The following is an 18,693-nucleotide window of genomic DNA, read 5'->3' on the forward strand; positions in this document are numbered from 1 at the left end:
TGTGGCTTGGAAAGGCTCAGACACCTGCAGTTTGAAACAACAGCTTGTACATTCCTTCGTAACCTCATTCCCCAAACTGACCCCAGCCCCACCATCAGTTTTCCAGGTTTTAACTCTATTTCAGAGTATCTGTCCAGGGAGCAATGATGATGTGACTGAGTTGAGACACAAGAAGACGTTCATGGAATTGAGAAAGGAGCTGAGACTTTAGGGGGATGTTGAGGGGAAGGTGGGAACAGAAGCCTGGGGTGGATGGGGAACAGGTACAGGGGACTGCCCAGGTCATGGGCTGACCTTCTGGCCGCTGGATGCAGGTATGCTGGTTGTCGCTGAGGAAGAAGCCTTCCCGGCAGTGGCACTCATAGCTGCCCATCATGTTGACGCAGCTCTGCTGGCAGCCGCCATTCCCCTCAGCACACTCGTCCACGTCTGTGCAGGACAGGAGATGTGTGGGGCCATGGTGTAGGATGTGTCCTGGGACTCAGCATCCAGAGCTGAGGACAGTCTTAAGGAATCCAGCCCCCTACCTCAGCCCAGACACTTCTCCCCCTGACCCTCACCTTCCCTCCAAAAACGACACACCCGGGGCACTAAGTGAGCAAGGAAGTTGAACTTGGCTCACGGAGGTAAAGACTTGCCTCTCTTTCCTTCATCTGTGGAGGCTGGGTCCTCCCAGGCCACAGATCATTAACGGATGAGAGCAACAGTGATGAGGACGAAGGTGGGGGGCAGACTGGTCAGGGAGATGTGACTCAGGGAGCTGCTGGTTGTGACAAGCAGCCAGGGGATCAAGGAACCTGGAAGTGGATCTCCATTCCACAAGAGTCTATGGCTGCAGTGTTGAGATTGGAGGGGGCATGCTGGGGGAAGGCAATGGGACCTTAATTTCTTGTGGGGCAGGGACCATTTCTATGGACAGGCCACTGCCCTGTCCTTCCCCCCACCTCCCCCATGCCTGGGCTTGCTGCCATATTCCCCAGTCTTTCTCCTATTTTGGTTTAACAAAACACAGTCTGGCAGCTTGGCGGGGAAGGATGGAGGGGGGAACAGAACTGCCAGGCCACACCCTCAACATGAGGGGGGAGAGTAGGCTCTCACCCCAAAATCATTATCCCCAGATCCCAGAGCCAAGCGTCAATGCTTGACTCCATCTCTGTGCCAGCTACTGACCTCCCAAGTCCATAGCCCTGCTTGGTTTGCCTTGGCCCACAAGGCGTCAGGGAGTTTGGCTGCCAAATGGAGCAGCTAGAATCTGGCTTCCCCAGGGCCTCATCAGCCTCTTTCCTCCAGTCCTTTCTGCAGAGACCCTGAAATCTTCTCTTTCCCTTTTGGCCAAGAACAGGGAGACCTGGATCCAACTGGCTCTTACCTGTGAGGCGCAGCTGTTTAGAAAAGCTAAGGAGGTATACTTTTCTCTGCTTTGTTCCTGTGTCTGCTCCATCTCTTGCTAATACCCTGGGTTTCCCCAGTACCATCCTCCTGCTTTCGCTGCGTTCCTCATTCCATCCTTCTATTTGTGCCCTTCAGTTCTAACCAGTTTTTTTTTTTTTTCTTCCCTCCATTTCTCGGTGCGGACGCAGAAACCCAGCTGGTTGGTAATGGCGATGCTTCCCTGAATTTGCAGCCTCACCCTCCTCTGAGACAATGGTCTTCCCACGTGTTGAGCGCCTACTCTGTGCTGGGGATTGGACAGGGCTCTTTAAGCAAGTTTTCTGAGTGGCTTATTACTACTACCTTCTCAGAGATGAGGAAGCTGAGATTTTCAGAGATGAGCTGATTTGCTCAGGGCCCCACTACTAGTTAGTAAGCAGCAGGAGCGGTGTCTGTCCAGAGGCCAAGTCATCTTCGCACTGTGCTTCCTCCACTGTGACCGAGCTCACTGTTCTCATCTCCTGGCCTTCAGCCTGGGAGCACTCCCTAGCAGCATCAACTCTGATGTTTTCTTCATCCTTAGAGCCCAGTCCCAAAGGGGAGACTGACCTTGCCGCCTTAGGGAATGCATCTCTTTGAAGTTACTTTGCCCCTGCGTGCCTGAGAGATGGGAAATGCTATCCCACCCCACCTCCAATTCTCTTCTTCATCGCTTACCCAAACAGTTGTGTCCGTCGTGTGCCAGGTGGAATCCATCATAGCAGGTGCATCGGTAATTACCAGGGATGTTGACACAGTCATGCACACAGCCTGCATTGTCCTCTCGCTCACACTCATCCACATCTGTGGACAAAGAGAAGCTGGGACAGCTGAGCCCACCTCTGTGCCCTGCACTGTCCAACCCAGGGCTCAGGCTTGTAGTCATTATTATTATTTAATATAGCCTTTCTTGTGTGTGTGTGTGTGTGTGTTCACATGGTTACATCATAGCCTATAAACCATTTTACATTCTGTGAATTTCCATCTAAGCCTTCCAAGTCATAAACATTTTCTCACATCTCCATCCAGTCTTTCTAATTACTATTGTATATGCTGAGAGAATATTCCATTGTGCTGTACATATTATAACTTGCTAATCCTCTTTTCTCTATTGTTAGGCATTTAGGTTTCTTTCATTTAATTTAATATCAAAAATAATGCATTTGAGAGCATCTTTACCCAAATATTATTCTGTTCCTTTCAATTTCTTTTGAATAAGTTCACAAGAATAAAAGTCCTGGGTCTAGAGGTGTAAAATACCTTTTAAGTATCCTTAAATTAAATGAAAAGATTCCTTAAATTCAATTAGCTCCTCAGGAGCTCCTCATCCACAGATTCAACCAACCACAATCCCAAATATTCAGAGAAAAAAATTGCAGCTGTACTGGATTTCTTGCCACTATTTTCTGGCATTTAGTTTGTATTAGGTGTTTTGGGTAATCTAGAGATGAAGTAAAGCATACAGAAGAATGTAAATGTGTTGTGTGCAAATATCACACAGGTTTAGCTAAGAGATTTGGACATCTGTGAAGTCTATTACCCTTTGAGTGGAGGCGTGGGTGACCTGGCACCAATCCCTTGTAGATGCTGAGGGACAAGAGTATTTTCCAGTCTGTGCCATTAAGAGTTAATGAGTCTGTCTTGCCTACTACTGAAACCTCCTCAGCACTTAAGTTCATAAATTTAAAATAGTATCTAGAGGCTACTTTAATTGGCATTGCTTTAATTATGAGGGGAAGATGTGTTTGTTTACAGTAGGAATTCCCCTGAGGTACATTTTCTGTTCTCAGGATGAGGATGTAAACCACCCTAGGTCCCATGACTGGGATGCTCCCAACCCAGCTGGGTGGAGGGGCTGTGAACTAGCCCAAGCAGAGAGCCTCAGCCAACCTGTAGGGCCGCTTTGTGCACATTAGGAAACAGTACCTCTGGGTACCCTCAGGCCTCGGCGTCGTGGGCAGTGTAACCAGCTGAGGTCTCTGACACTGGTGTCCTCTCTCTCTCCCATGGGCCCCTCTTGCGTGGGCACCCTCCCAGCCTCACCTTTGCAGTGTTTGCCATCCCCCGTGTAGCCGGACTTGCAGATGCACTTGTATGAGCGTGGGGTGTTTTGACAGATGGCATCGATGTGGCAGTTGTCAGTCCCCTCCACACACTCATCCACATCTGTCAGGGGCAGAGCAGGGTGGGGGAAACATGTGAGACTTTCTGTTGGGGGGCTCCCCTCTTCTCTTAAACGGAGGCAGGCGCCTCTCCAGAGACCGATGCCTTTCTGCACAGACTCTGTAATCTCAGGAATTTAGAAGGGGCCTCCTCCCCCGAAAGCCATCCTCTGAAAAGCTTAATCCACAATGATAGCTAACTTCTCCTTGATTTAAAAACAAACAAACAAACAAACAACAACAAAAACCACTTTAACTGAGTAATATACTTAACCTGATTAGAAATAATCAACCTAGTGTGAATTGGTTTACCACCTTTCTTGACGAGCAGGCTTGGAGGAAGGGAAAGGCACTGGAAAGGTGGCCTGTGGATGAAGATAGCAAAGGAGGCATGTTAAGTAGCAGCCTCTAAGAGAGATGGGATTTGAAGCCAAGATAGCCTGAATTCCAGGTGTCATCTGTGGGCTGCAGAACTGTCAGTTTGTTAAAAATACATGCTGTCAGCCCTTATCCTAGGCCTGTTGAATCCAGATCCTTCAGGTGCTTGCTATGTATTTACTAAATCAATGCATAAATCTGTAACTTCTCTAAAGGCACCCTGGAGCTCTGGCTTGAAACCTGTCCTCTGTTTTCATACTTTTTGGTGGGCAGGGGGTAGGAGGGCAGGTCTAAAGTTTTCTGTGCTGAGAACTGAATTATAGAAGAGTGCCACTCAAAGGCTTTGCCCCAAACCTTCCAGGTTTCGATTCAGCTCTGCATTTGACTGTTTGCACCACTCCCCAGACCCATTGCTGACAGCTACACTTTCTTCCTCATTCAGACCCTGCAGCCAGGGTGCACACCCGTCCTTCTCTCACCATGGGAAGGCCTCCCAAAGTGAAAGAATGGAGAAGTGGGGAATGGAAGACTAGTTCCTAAGTGAGGCCATGAGGGACTTCATAGATGGTTAAGAGGCTGTGTGGAGAATCAGCTGATCCAATTGATGGAAAGAAAATGGTACAAAGAAATGTAATATTGTGGTACAATCATAAGCACAAATTCCAGATTCAGTTCTACAACTCTCTTTGGAGGCCGTCTTTATGTTCTGTCTCCTCCCCTTTAAAATGGGCCCAGTACAGGAGTCTAGTGGCTAGAGTCCTCACCTTGCATGTGCTGGGATCCCATATGGGTGCCGGTTCGTATCCTAGCTTCTCCACTTCCCATTCACCTCCCTTCTTGTGGCCTGGGAAAGCAGTCGAGGACAGCCCAAAGCCTTTGAGACCCTGTACTTATGTGGGGGACCCAGAAGAATCTCCTGGCTCCTGGCTTTGGATCAGCTCAGCTCTGGTCGCTGCAGCCACTTGCAGAGTGAACCAGTACATGGAAAATCTTCCTCTCTGTCTCTCCGCTGTAAAATTTAACTTTCTAATAAAAATAAATAAATCTTTAAAAAAATTTAGATGGGGGTGGTTGGGAGCTGGCACCATGGCATAATCAGCTAATCCTCTGGCTGTGGCAATAGCATTCCCATATGCATGTTGCTCCACTTCCAATCCTGTTCCCTGATTATGGCCTGGGAAAGCAGGAAAAAGTGGCTCAATTCCTTGGGCTCCTGCACCCACATGGGAGACCATGTGGAAAGAAGCTCTTGGCTCCTGGCTTTGGATCAGCACAGCTCTGGCCATTGCAGCCATTTGGGGAGTCAATCATGAAATCGTTATATGGGGAGTGAATTGGCAGATGGAACATTCTCTCTCTCTCTCTTTCTGTAACTCGGCCTTTCAAATAAATAAATCTTAAAAAAAAAAAAAAAAAAAAAAAAAGAATAGGCCTGGCACGGTAGCCTAGCGGCTAGAGTCCTCACCTTGCACGCACTGGGATCCCATATGGGTACCAGTTCTAATCCCAGTGGCTCCATTTCCCATCCAGCTCCCTGCTTGTGACCTGGGAAAGCAGTTGAGGATGGCCCAAAGCCTTGGGACCCTGCACCCGTGTGGGAGACCCAGAAGAAGCTCCGGGCTCCTGGCTTCGGATCGGCTCAGCTCTGGCTGTTGTGGCCACTTAGGGAGTGAATCAACGGCTGGAAGATCTTCCTTTCTGTCTCTCTTCCTCTCTGTATATCTGACTTTTCAAAAAAAAATAAATACATAAATCTTTAAAAAGTAATAATAAAATAAAATGAGGGTGGTAATATCTCCTCACGAGAGGCTGCAAATAATTTGAGATAATTTGTGTAATGTACCTAATGAAGTGTCTGGTAACAGGAGGTTCCCAGTGTAGAAAGCTTGACACAACAGGTATGAAATCAAAGATGCTCTAGGGTGGTGATAATATGGTAGCCACCAGCCACACAAAGCTACTTACTCTAGACTTCAGTTCCCTTGTTGTATTACCAGTCATAGGCCAAATGCTCAATAGGCACATGTGACTTAGTGGTTCCTACCACAGTGGACAGCACGACATGGACAATTCCAACATCACAGAGAGATTTACCGGAGAGCACAGGGTTTTGAAGAAGGGATGCCCCTAGTCCTGGAGTGGAGTTATGACAATGCGTAGAAGCCCTTCTCTGGGGCCATCTTGGAGGTGTGTACCTCTCTGTGAAACAGGCTGCCTGGGCTCCTGGGCTTCCCAATGCCTCCATTCAGTGGTCAGCACTGATACAGATCGCTGCAAACCCAGGTATCCTGGCAGAGCCCATGGGAGCAGTGGCCAGGCTTTCCCTGGCCTTTCCCATCTCCCTGCTCGATCTTTATCCACCTCCAGCAAAAAGACTCCTCTCAAGAGGACATTCTCTCCCCCACTCCACCCTCCACACCTTCTACAATACCTGCCTGGTATACTCCCTTCCACACTGGAGATGCATTCCTCTCTTCTCTTTCATACTGCTTGACTTTCTAAATCTTTGCAAAAGCTCTTTCTGGTAAACCTCATCTCTAGTGAATTTGTGTTGCTCAGGGACTCAGTTTGCTTGAGACAGAGAGATCTTCCATGTGCTGGTTTGCTCTTCAAATGCCTGCAGCCTTTCAAAGCTGGGCCAGACCCAGCCCAGCAGCCCAACACTCCTTCTGAGTCTCCCACATGGTGGCAAAGACCCAAGTGCTTGGGTTATCTTTTATTACCTTCCAGGGTGCACGGTTCCCTGCTAAGTCTTTAAAACCAGGTCATGTATCATGTTCTACTCTCCTTCCTTGCTGAAGAAGAAACCCTTCAACTACCTGGTTGGAGTTTTGTTTGTTTGTTTGTTTGTTTGTTTTAGAAATAAAAACATTCAGAATCACATACAGGTTGCCTTTAAGTTCAGTTTACTACATAGTGAGCATTTGGGGGTTATAGTTTCCATTACATGTTGAATGGAGATTACAATATTGCAAGAAAAGAAGAATCTTAAATTAACCGGGTACTTTTTAGCACACTGAATTGAAATATACACATGGAAGCTTCAGACTTGTGGGAAATGGCCTTCACATACCATACAGACACTCCTCAAGGCTACCCCATCACCCACATGTGCTACCTGAAACACTAAGCTATATCACAGAGAATAGTTCCCCTATCATACAGCAGAACTGATAGGTCATCAAGCTGATACACATAGATTAAGCCAAGGAGTGGACAGTATTTTTGAAGTTGTATTGTCATTAAAGGGTATAGCATTTCTGGACATGTGGTGGCACAGGAGGCACTGGAGGGAGACACATCCCTGAAGGTAGCAGCTAACAGCTGCCCTCCACAGTTCTTTGCGAAGGCTCTGGACATCCCACCGCAGGTACTGACTGGAACAAAAGTTGAAGTTAGGGAGAGTGGTGGCTGCAGAGACAGGACAGAGCAACAGAGACCTCGAAGTCTCCCCATCTCCTGGCTCAAAGATGCAGGTCTATAACGGCAGCAGCTTTCCCCTGTACCACATGACATTCCAGTGCCTGGTGGAACACTCCTGAGAAACTTCTCAATGGAGGGAGGGAGAGGGAAGTAGACTGGCAGAGATGAATTAGAGGGTAGACCAGAAAGGACGGATCATTAGAATCCTGAAAGCCCTAAGATTACCTACCGAGGATGGGGAAGTACACCCCAAAAGAGAAGCAGCAAGAACCCACCCCCACCCCTACCCCCTACAAGGAAACATTTGCCCTCCTTCACAGTTTGTGACTAGGTCAAGCCCAGAGATAACAGAAGGAGATAAGCCAGGCTGTGGACTGTGGACAGACTGTCCATGCCTCAGGCAGGGCCACCCTACCTTTACTTTAGCACAGTAATTGCCATTCACAGCGGTCAAGGGCACATTTGGTGGGCCGGAGCAAAAGGTCAGACACAGCCTGCCTGGAGTCCCAAGGCACTCACCCACCTGTGATCCCTGTCTGTGCCTGCCAGGCTGGCCCAGGATATTTGGTGTTCTCTGCCTCACTCCACCCTTCCTCTCCCATCACTGACAGTCCCATTTAGGTATCACTGGGAGGAAGCTACCTGTGACTGCTCCAGCACCTGACTGCCCTGTAATGTCTCTCACACATTGCCTTGATTCACTGCTGAAGCTTTGGTTTATATGTATTACCTACTGAAGCTTTATGTTCTATGAGGCCATGGCTTTGGAATCTTTAAAACTCAGGCAGCAGCTGAAACAGACTTGATATTCATTCAGCCATTCAGCAAATAGTTATTGAGCAGCTACAACATGGGAAGTACTGTGCTAAGTGCTGGGGATTCAAGAGTCAAGCAAGGCAGACTAATACTACATTCAAGGCAGTTAGTACCTACGTGGTGAACAGTGGATAGTGGGAGGGTGAACGAAGGAGTGGATGGTGGGAACATCCTTTCCTCTGTGTTAGCTCATGGGGAAAGTTGATTTCTTTGCTCCCCTGTGATCCCATCAGTTTTGGGTGGAGGAAAGTCCCAGGAATTTTAATCTTTAAAGAAACTCAAAGAAGTCTAAACCTTTTTAAAAAAAAAAAAAACCCAACCAAACAAACAACAACAACAACAAAAACATAATTTGGCGAGTGCTGTGGACGGAACAGATTGGGGCAAACAGATCCTAGGATCTCAGGATATTCAGATGCTGCCTGGGGGCACTACAGGCATCTCTTTCAGACACCTCTTGCTAGCACCTGGTGACAGGACACCAGAGGTCCCCCGACCCCAGACCAGCATTTCCTTGTGGTTCCTAATTGGGTTACTCATTCATTCTTTTTTTTTTCTGAAGATTTTAAAAAAGTGTTTTATTGCAAAGTCAGATATACAGAAAGGAAGATCTTCCATCCGTTGACTCATTCCTCAAGCAGCCACAATGGCCAGAGCTGTGTCGATTTGAAGCCAGGAGCCAGGAGCCTCTTCCAGATCTCCCATGTGGGTACAGGGTCCCAAGGCTTTGGGCCATCCTCTACTGCTTTCCCAGGCCACAAGCAGGGAGCTGGATGGGAAGCAGGGCTGCCAGGATTAGAACTGGTGTCCGTATGGGATCCTGATGCATTCAAGCCGAGACTTTAGCTGCTAGGCTACCGTGCCGGGCCTCAGGTTCCTAATTCTTAATGCCCATGTCTAAGTAACATCTGAAACACAGCCAACCAGGCTTTAGCTATGACATCCTAACCCACAGCATATACACGCACACTCACACATGCACATATCTGCTCTAACTAGACCAGAGCACAGCCTGGATCCCTGCTACAGGTGTCCCAGGCTGTCACCCCAGTTTGGGGCTGGCTGTGGCTCTGTGACCCCAGCCAGGACCAGGGTGCATCTTCAGCCTGGACAAAGCATAATTGGAGGATGGGAGGTGGATGAGAGAGACCCTAGGCAGAATCTGGGAAAATGACCACTTCTCGACCCCAAAGAGAAAAGAATTTTTTTTTCTTTTTTCTTTTTGCTAAAGAGTACCCTTCCCTTCTCCCACAATCTTGGCCTTTCCAACTGAGCAGCCGGGAAAGCAGTGGTGAGTGGCAATGTGCTGGTCCTGAGACCCTACCACCTGTTGAGTTTCTCCTTGAAGTCCTACCTTGTCCCCAATGCATCTCCTTGCTCATTTTGATTTTCTCCTTTTTGGTGTGGATAGGACTAACAGCCTTGAGCAGATGACAGGGAAAAGCTAATGAGCTGGGGGGAGAATAACACTGAATAGAGGGTGAAGGATGGGAGGCAGGTGGGCTGAAACAGATTCTGGTTTCATGATTAGGAATTTCTTCAATTTGTTGAAAAAATAACAGCACTGTCAGCTGTGTGTAATTCCACTAAGCCTGCGGAGTTGGTTTCCCATATAGATGATCTCAGTTCGTCCTCTAATGGTTCTGTCTCTTGCAAAGCAGATGAGGAAACTGAAAGCGTGTAAGGGCATCTTGGGGAAAGAATAAATGGTGTGAAGCTGGGACCCCAGGCTTTCGGAGTCCCCATGCAGCACTCTGTCAGCACCCACTGTCTTCTAGAGGTACTAAGGGATCAATTCAGTACTGACCAGGCCATAGTCACCGGTCAGTTCTGTGCTGAGTGTGAGGCAAGCACCTGGTGCCTTAACCATGGAGTGGCCTGGCCCCAAAACGTGGAGACAGGCCAATACCCTGAGGCTTTGGGCATGGGGTACTGGCAGCAGCTGAGACAAAGCTGAGGGGTCGCAGGGAGGGTGAGAACAAGAGTAGCTATAGGAAGTGGTGGGCAGCGCAGCAGTGGGCAGGTGTTGCCCCGCCTTGGATTCACTACACTGAGGCCAAGCAGCTGGTTAGAAACAAAAACAAACCCGAGGGATACAGGTTCCTGCTGTTAACAGCCTCAGACTGCCAGAGGAAAACTCCAAATAAATATAATTAGAAACCTGTAAAAATGTCCTCTTGGTAAACCTGCTCCCCAGGGTCTCCCCTTTAAGCACTCCCTGGCTCTGCTTCTCCAAGTCCTCCCCGGCCATGCCCACGGAGCCTGATAACTCACCTTCACCTAGGACCCTCGGACCTGTCTCCTTGTCTCCTTCTCTCAGATCTTTCTGCCCAGTCCAGCAGTTCCTGACCAGGTTTTTCCTCAGCTCACAACTGTCCATGATCAGACCTTCAGAGGCCCCTGGCATAGGCTCTGAAAACCTAACCCCACAGCTCTCTAGGGTCACAGGGACAGAGGCAGCCAGAGGCAAGAACAAGGGCCACTGCACCCCACTGCGGCTGGCTGGGGGGAGTGTCATCATCCCACCTGCATGGCTGAATCACAGTGTCCACTCGTGACTACCAAGTGATCTGAGGAGCACAGAAGTCTACACCAGGGCAGGACACAGAAGGCTGTTCTTGGAGCTGGAGACACCTGGTGTAGGGTCAAGGTCTCAGAGTCCAACCCCAACGTGGGCATTTCAGTTGTGTGTCCCGACTTTGTTGGAGATCTCTCTCTCTCTCTCTCTCTCTCTCTCCCTCCCTCCCAGGACTATGTTAAGGAGCAAACACCACCATCAAGGACAGACCCATCAGGTGCTTGGGGTCCTAACTAGGAGAGTGACCAAGGCTCAGGCAGGTGGAAATGGAACAGGGCCCAGGAAGAAGGGGCCCAGACATCGAGGTGAGCAGCCTGGAGAGGCTTCGGTTGCAGTCTAGCCTGGCCACAGTGGCTTCTGCCTTCAGCAGGTAGGATTTTTGGTGAGATGTGCAGAATCTGGGCACAGCAAAAGAACCCTCCTGATGTTTTTTTTTTTTTACAAGTGAGGAAGACAGTTTCAATGTTTCCCTCCAAGACCCCAGTCCTAATTAGGCTCTGTATTTACCTAAATGCACTGGCACAAGCCCCCACTTCCCTGTGCCAGTGTGGGGCAGTGTGGGGCAGTGTGGGCAGGGCAGGAGAAGAGTGGACAGTCTGGTGACAGGAGCCCATGCTCCCTGTTCACCTAGGTGGATAGTTCCCTTCTTCCCCCACCAGACATTCCTGGGTTGGCTGTTGGCTTCATTTCTTTCCCTAAGGCTCAGCAGTCATCCTAACTTGAGACTCCTGAATAAACTGTCCCCACGTGTGGGCCTCTTGCGGGCGCTGCCAGCCTCAGAGCAGCTCCGATGCTGTTTCCAGCCTGGACAGGGACTCTTTCTTAGAAGTGGTCATGTGCTAGGAGTACGAGAGGTCCAAGGAGGCCCACACCGTCACGTGCAGGGCACCAGAGCTGGGGGGGCAGGCACCAGGATGGGGGTGGGTTCAGGCAGCAAGCTCTTCCACCTCCATAAGTCTCCAGAGGCTCTGAAGCCATTTGTTCCCTTCCCCAACCCCCTGCTGAAGACTCTGCACCAAGCCATTCCACTTCTTCAGTTTTCCAACAAAAACAAACTCCCCCCAATTGCCCCCCATTTCCCTTTCCCTCTGACTGGGAGCAAGTCCCGGGCACACACCCCACCTTCCCAGCCACACGTGCACACAGGCTCACATGCACACTCGGGGCGGAAAACACACCTCCGCTCACTCCCTAACTCAATACGGGACTGGCCCCTTTCACAACAGGTCTCAGCCACACGCAGCTCACATCGCCAACTGGTTCTCGTGCTCTCAGATTGCCCTGGGGTTGCAGATGAGTTTCTTCTGTCTCTGCCTCAGCGGCTTCTAGCCCTTCTCTCACTCCACCCTGAAAACAGGGAACCGTTTCTGTGCTCGCCTCGCCCCAGGCTCCCCCCTCTCCCCCAACCCTCCAAAAACATCACCAGGAGGAGAAGTCAAAGGGATTCCTAGGAATTTGTAACAGTCCAGCCCCGATTCTCCACCTTTCTGGAAAAATGGGAGGAGGGGGGAGGTTTGGAGGGAATGATGAAAGGTCAGGCTCCTAAAGCAGGGCAGGGGTGGGGGGCTGTCCGTCCTCTCCCGCCTATGTGGCCTGGATGGGACACAGGCAGTAGACGGCTGCCCACTGACACGGATTATGGTTTTCATTTCATATTTTGGAGGGAGGGGCTAGGAGGAACAGTCCCCTCACTGTAAGAGCCGGCCACAGGAGCCAAGGGGGAGCGGGAGGAAAGGAAACAGGCACATTAAAGAGGAAGAGAGGGGTGGGTGGGAGGAAAAGAAAGAGACACATACGCCCCGACAGAGACCAGAGAGACGTGCACCAAGACAGAGAGACACTGTTTGCTGCCAGTGGAACCGCTCAGTCCCGGGGATGGCGTTACTTGGAAACTAAATACACGACTTTATCAGAATGCTGTCCTCCTCTCCAAGAAAAAACTAAAGGGCCCGGCGGGCTACTCTCAGAGCCCACCTGGGGGACAAGGTTCCCTGGAGGCTGGGACACCTTTTCAATCCACTGTAACCTGAGCCCGATTTGAGGATTAGGTCTTTTTAACCATTGTTGCCCACCCCACCTCCCCCATAAAAGCAAACGAAATTAATACTTTCAAGTTACCAATTATCTGGGTTATCCAGTCTGTCTACTTTAAAACACACAGACAAGCACTTGAAAAACACAACCATGTACTCTTCTGCTCACTCTCTCCCAGCCACTCATCCACACAAACTTCTCACAGGCAAGAAAACATCAGCACCCAGCCCTAGCCACCAAGTGGCAGTGGACTCAGATGCTCAACTAGTGTCCCCTGTGGGTGAGCATGGTGAGCCACGCACACACACACACACACACACACACTCCCTCTCCTCCACACTTAGGGCTCAATCTCTGGCGTGCACCCCTCCAGTCCACTTGACTTCAGATTTCCTGTTGTGTGTGATGACTTAGTGAAAAGGGACAGGGAGCCACGTAACCCCAGAGGCACAGTAACTCCCCGAACTCCCCGCAAGAGTTACTGCCATGGGTAGTTGTAGTTTTCAAAGACCTGCTACAACTTTAAGACCATGGAGCATTAAAAAGCGTGTTCCAGCACCAGGGAGACAAGGGGACCTCCGCAGTGCCCACAGCACTCCAAGGGTCAGCACCTGACGTTCCTGCAGCATCCGCCTGTCAGTTTGGGATCCAAACACAGTCTTATAATCCAGCAAACCTGCTGTTAGGCAACCTCTGGCAGATGGGGTTTACAGATTTCCTGAACAGCGAGGTCAGCAAGAGGCTTCCGTCGTAAGTAAGCCGAGCCTGACTCACAAATGAAAAGGAAGGAAGGAAGATGCCGTGCTAACCGTAGTCCAGTCAGTCTGAGCAAGTGTGGCCCGTGAACGTGATAAGCAGGGGACAGAACTACCAGTTGTCGAGTTCCTGGAGGTAAGGGGCCTTCCAGGGTAGACAGCATTTCGCCCAGCACCCTCTCTCCCACCGCCCCCAAGCAGGGCTGTCTACTGGAAGAAGCTTGGAAGGGTTCTGATCTCCTGTCCCTCAAGGTACAACTCTTAGACTTGATGGCACCTGTCCCTTTTAGGGGTTCTCCGTCTACTGGAACCCCCTTGCTTCTCCCTTTGCCCCCTGCACCCCTCCTGAGGCTCCCCAGGCCACTAGACGCTGGCTCCGACTTGAAAGAGGCTCTTATCTTGTCTCTAGATGACTGCATGAAATCTGTTCCTTCCTTCAGACTAAACTCCCTGGCTAATTCTATGTTATGAGTTAAGTCAGCACGCACTACAAAAGCCAGCTTTGTTTATGAAAACACAAGCAAATCCACAGCGGAGGAGAGGGGCTGCTCCCAGGCTGGGGGCAGCAGTTAGGGTGTGGGGGGGTTGTCTGCAACTAGGACTGGAGTTGGGGTTGGGTGGGCAGGGTGTGGGGGTGGGTCTTCCCCTTGACAGCCAAGGGTCTCTCCACTTTCCGTGGTGTTGAAAGAACAGGTTGGAGGGGGAAGAGGGTGAGATGGAAGAAGAGGTGGTGTTTTTGTGGGAGGATGGCAGCCCCTTGCTTTTAACAGAGGGGGAGCGCACCCAGGACCGCCTACAAACCAAGCACCCAGACTCTTGGTCGCACCGACCCGACTGCCAGACATCCGGGGTTCCCCAACTCCCAAGTTCAACTTTCCTCCCAGCCTAGACACCTCCTCTGGCCCCAGCTCTTGCTGGCTTCAAGAGCCCTTGGGACAATAGGCAGAATCTTATCCTCCTGGGCAAAACTTGGCCAGAAACAGTTTTTCTTTTTTGTCCATATAAATCTCTTGTCAGTGAGGACACCCTGGGGGCGGGGGAAGGGGAGTAGCAAGAGGTCAAGGGGGAGGGGAGGCTGTCCCAAGAGCAGTGCGCAGCACACCAGCCCGGTTTCTGCCAGGCAGCACAGCCTTGGGACTGGCCAGGCGAGATGGGGAGGGGTGAGGGGGTCAGAGACCAGGGCGGGAGAAGGCCTTTAGGTCTCTAATTCCTTGAGGGATCTGCCAGAGCTCCCCAGTCTGGAATTTTACTTTTGTTATTTTAATGCAGTTCTGACCTGGATTTAAATGGAATTGGAAACCCCGGGCCTTAATAAATAAATATTATGATAAGAAATGAAAGCCATGCAAGACCAAGGAGCTCTTTCCCCACCCCCTGCCCCCCATCAAAGAGGCAGAAACGCAATTCTCTTGAGAGCTTCCAGTCACAGAATTTTTCTTCTCTCCCGCAGCCCCTACCATCGTGTGACAGAGGAGTTGGTTTTTTCCTATTTTTATTGAACACTTCTCTACCGATAACATAGCACTTTTGGAATCTCTCTTTGGCGTGCGGGTTGGGAATGGGGAAAAGAAATACATGATGTGGCCAAAGTTTTCATTCCCTTGGTCCCTCCAGGCCATAAACTTCTTAGCCTCTGGGGGACAAGGAGTCTTTGGAAGATGCTGGGGGTGGCGATGACGTCTGGCAGAACTGCGAGGCGCGCGGTCACGTCTGCTCATTTCTCCCACCCCGCCACCGCCCCGCTACCCCCCACCCTCCCTCACCGCAAACTTCTCATCCCTGCCGCGCTTTGCTCCTCCAGCGTTACGCCCTGGCGCAGCGCGCAGGGGTCAGGCATCCAGCCGGAGTCCGAGTCCTCAGCGCCGGCCCCTGACAGCAGCTCACGTCCTAGCACCTGCCCTGCCCCTCGGAGATTGCGTCCAGACCCTTGGGCCCAGCAAGTAGGGACAGCCCCGTGGCCGCACGCCCCTCTTTCCTTACCTTGCGCAACTTTGCTGTGCTGGGCGGCGCGGACGTGGACCAGTAGGACTAGCAGGCAGAGCCCGGGCAGGAGCCCCGAGCCCATGGCTTGAACTGCGGGCGGCCGGTCGGCCGGGGCCGCGCAGCCGAGGGGGAGGGCGGAAGCCGCCTGGGTACCCCCGCGAAGCGAAGAGGAGGATGGGAGGGGCGCCCCGCCGGGGTCGGGGGGCTGCAGGCGCAGAGCGCAGACCGTGGAGCCCCGGGCTGGAGGTTCCGATGCTGCTGTCTCCTCCTGGCCGACGTCGGGGAGAGTGAGGCGGGGAGCACGATAAGGCGAGGGGCGCCCGGCGCGGATGCCGGCGGGGAACCCCCGCCCTCTCTCAGCCCAGCTCTGCCCGCGGCGGCGGCGGGGCTGCCCGGTACAATCCCACCCAATTCTCAGCTTCGCCGGGAGAGAGCTGCCGCCGGAGAGCGCGCCGAGCCGGAGCGAGGGACCTGAGAAAGGGGAGGGGAAAGGCAGCGCCAGAAACACGCCCTTTCTGCCTCTCTTTCTTCCTCGCTCTCTTTCTCCGTCTCTCAGGCTCCGTCTCTTTTTCTTCGCCTTTCTCCTCCTCCTCCTCTTTCTCCTCCTCTCCTCGCTCCTTTTCGTTTTCTTTCTCCTCCCCCTCCTCCTCCTCCTGCTGCTCCGCCACCACCTCCTTTTCCGTGCCTTTTTTTCTTTCAAATGGGGCCTCGGCCCGGCGGCCGCTCCCCCTGCGCGCCCGGGCGCGGCGGCCCCCTCCCCAGGCTGCCGGGCCGCTGCCTGCAGGAATTTACAATCCAGCGCTGGGGGAGCGGGCCCGGTCTCCATGGAGACGGCTTCCCCGGGAGCAGGGAGGTCAGGCGCAGACCGCGCACAATCAATGGATCAATGCAAGCCCCGCTAGGCTCCAGACCAAACAGCACCGGGCTCCAGTTCGTCCTGTCTCCCAGTCGAAACAAGTAGAGGAGCCAGGGCGCACCCCTGCGCTCGCACGCGACCAGAACCGAGAGGCACGGGTTTGCACGCACACCTCCGTCGGGAGACAAAGAGGGCGCTAGGTGTCCGGGTGACTGGGCGAGACTTGGACGCACGGGCACTCGGGACGCCGTGAAACGCGAGGGCCCTTAAAACGCACAGAGCAGCGGAGTAGTGGCCTCCCGGCTGCTACCCCTGCCATGCCCCCGCCTCCCCCCCAGCCCCAATCCCCACTCCTGTGAAGTCTGCGTTTACTTTGAAAACTCAGAAAGTAGCCTTCTCCGTGCTGTAGAACTGCAGATGCCTTGTAGTTAAGATCTTGGAGGTACGCCCACTGGGGCTACTCTGCCCTTACTGACATGGGCTCACAGGCAGGCCTTCTCGTGTTCAGCGTGGGCTGCTGCTGACCCAACAGGGCTACGCCTGTGTGTGCAAGACACAAAGACAGGCAGGCACACTCCTCTGAACTTGCCCTCGCAGCTTCCAGGAGTGTTACTGACAACCGTCTCAGCCCCCAACTTTAGAGAGGAAAAAATGGTGCCCACCCAGCAGCAACCCACTTCTGCTCCCCACCCCCACCTCTACCCAAACCACGGGTGTCTTTGCCTTGCACTGTGGGGAGAGCAGGCAGTCGTCCTGAGAGAGGTGAGGACTTCTGGGAGTGGGAGCTGCAGTCAGACCATGCCCAGAGCAGTGTTGTGGAACAACGGGACCTTCAAGCCACCCCAACCTCCACCCCCACCCCCTGACCAGCCTAGCCAGGCCCTCAGGAGTCCCAGGAGGAAAGGGCAATGGCCAAGACCTCCTTGAAGAGGAGTGGATTCTCAGACCCCCTGACACTGTCCATTCACATCCACTGGGTGGGGGATGGGCCTTTCCCCCAGCCTCCTCTCCACTCCTGGGCTCCCCAGGGACTCTGGCATTGGGTTTCTGGTCCAGACTCTGTCCTGGGAGGGAAGCACGGATCATTGGGTCTCTGCTTCCTCATTTAGCAAACAACAAGGTGGATTCCCCACTGTGGAGCAGAGGGAGCGCAGCACCCTTAGGAAGCCCAGGGAGCAGGTGTGGGCCTCCTCGACCCCCTGCACAACCACTCCGCTGTGGGAGAGGTGACTGTGGGGCCGCAGCACCAAGATCCAGGGAGCGTGGAGGCCCCAGGAGGGTGGGTAAGACAGTCTCTGGGGTCCTTTCCAGTGCTAAGACGACCCCCTCACTCCTTCATTCCACTGGCGAAGCCCTTCCCTCACAGCCGCTTTGCCTGCTGCCACCAATTACACTGAGGGTTGGAGGACAAGTGCAAACTTGCCATCCTCTTTTCCCAAACAAGAAAGTGGCTTAAGGAAAAAGAGAAAGAGGGCTGGAGGTTGCCAGACAGTGCCTATGATCTACATGGGGGCACAGGGAGAGAGCTGAGTGAGAAGCACCCCTCAACCGCTCCCGCCCCAGTGGGGACGGGAGCCTGTGCCCTTCCTGGCTGTGCTGTCCTTCTGTCTTCTTTAGACACTAATGTGAACTGCTCTGGGAGGGAAGGAGTTCTGACCCATCCTCTAACTCACGGTCTAGGTAGGCTGCTTTGGGGGTTTCTGGGACCTTCACTCCAGTTCAGTGTGACTTCCTGGTCCTCCGAGTGTGGACATTAGCCAGTACACTTGAATATCTTTAGCTCTAGCTTGCTTTGTCATCAGCTTTCTAGTTCTCCTCTGATCTTTCCTTGGCTCCTGCCCTGTCTGCTTTCAACCCTCCCCCAGCCTTTAGAGGCATCCATAGGAGTAGAAGCAGGACTTGTATCATAGAGGCATGGGAGGGGGGCACTGTAAACTGGGGTGCTGTTCGCACTGCCCTCTCCCCATCCATTTCTGTAGAACTCCCAGTGGAATAGTCACTCAGGCAGATGACAAGTGAGGAATAATGAGAAGGCCCTGCAGATGGCGCCGTCCCATGGTCAGCAGGGGCAGGATGGCCCGGGTTCCCTGGGACTCCCATCTTCACCTCTGGCGGCTCTATGTTGCCATAGGGCTTCACTTTGTGCTCCATGGGTGCTCGTGACATTTCATTTCGTTCTATTCTACTTGTGGTACACGGGGAATAATCCCCTTTTGGTGACATGACTTGGTTCCATGTCAGAGTGCCAGGTCAATTACTGGCACTTCCACTTCCGATCCAGCTTTCTTGCTAACGTGT

At 52.2% G+C, this 18,693-nt stretch overlaps 2 protein-coding genes across 3 annotated transcripts in view; one reads left to right on the forward strand and one right to left on the reverse strand.

Annotated features, from left to right (window-relative positions):
- Positions 1–16,091, reverse strand: part of SCUBE3 (signal peptide, CUB domain and EGF like domain containing 3) — a 30,954-nt gene extending 14,863 nt beyond the window's left edge. For both annotated transcript variants that reach the window (XM_004590298.3, XM_058664160.1), the window contains exons 1-4: positions 15,537–16,091; positions 3,454–3,576; positions 2,089–2,214; positions 295–429 (exon numbers count right to left, since the gene is read on the reverse strand). In XM_004590298.3, coding sequence (XP_004590355.2) covers positions 295–429; positions 2,089–2,214; positions 3,454–3,576; positions 15,537–15,621 — 469 coding nt within the window. In that variant the 5' untranslated portion in view covers positions 15,622–16,091. The remainder of the gene's footprint in view (positions 1–294; positions 430–2,088; positions 2,215–3,453; positions 3,577–15,536) is intronic.
- The window catches only part of TCP11 (t-complex 11), a 167,525-nt gene that overhangs the window by 23,165 nt on the left and 125,667 nt on the right, over positions 1–18,693 (forward strand). The gene's annotated exons all lie outside the window — the stretch shown is intronic.

The sequence above is a fragment of the Ochotona princeps genome, chromosome 1 (assembly GCF_030435755.1).
Source record: "Ochotona princeps isolate mOchPri1 chromosome 1, mOchPri1.hap1, whole genome shotgun sequence".
Taxonomy (NCBI): domain Eukaryota; kingdom Metazoa; phylum Chordata; class Mammalia; order Lagomorpha; family Ochotonidae; genus Ochotona; species Ochotona princeps.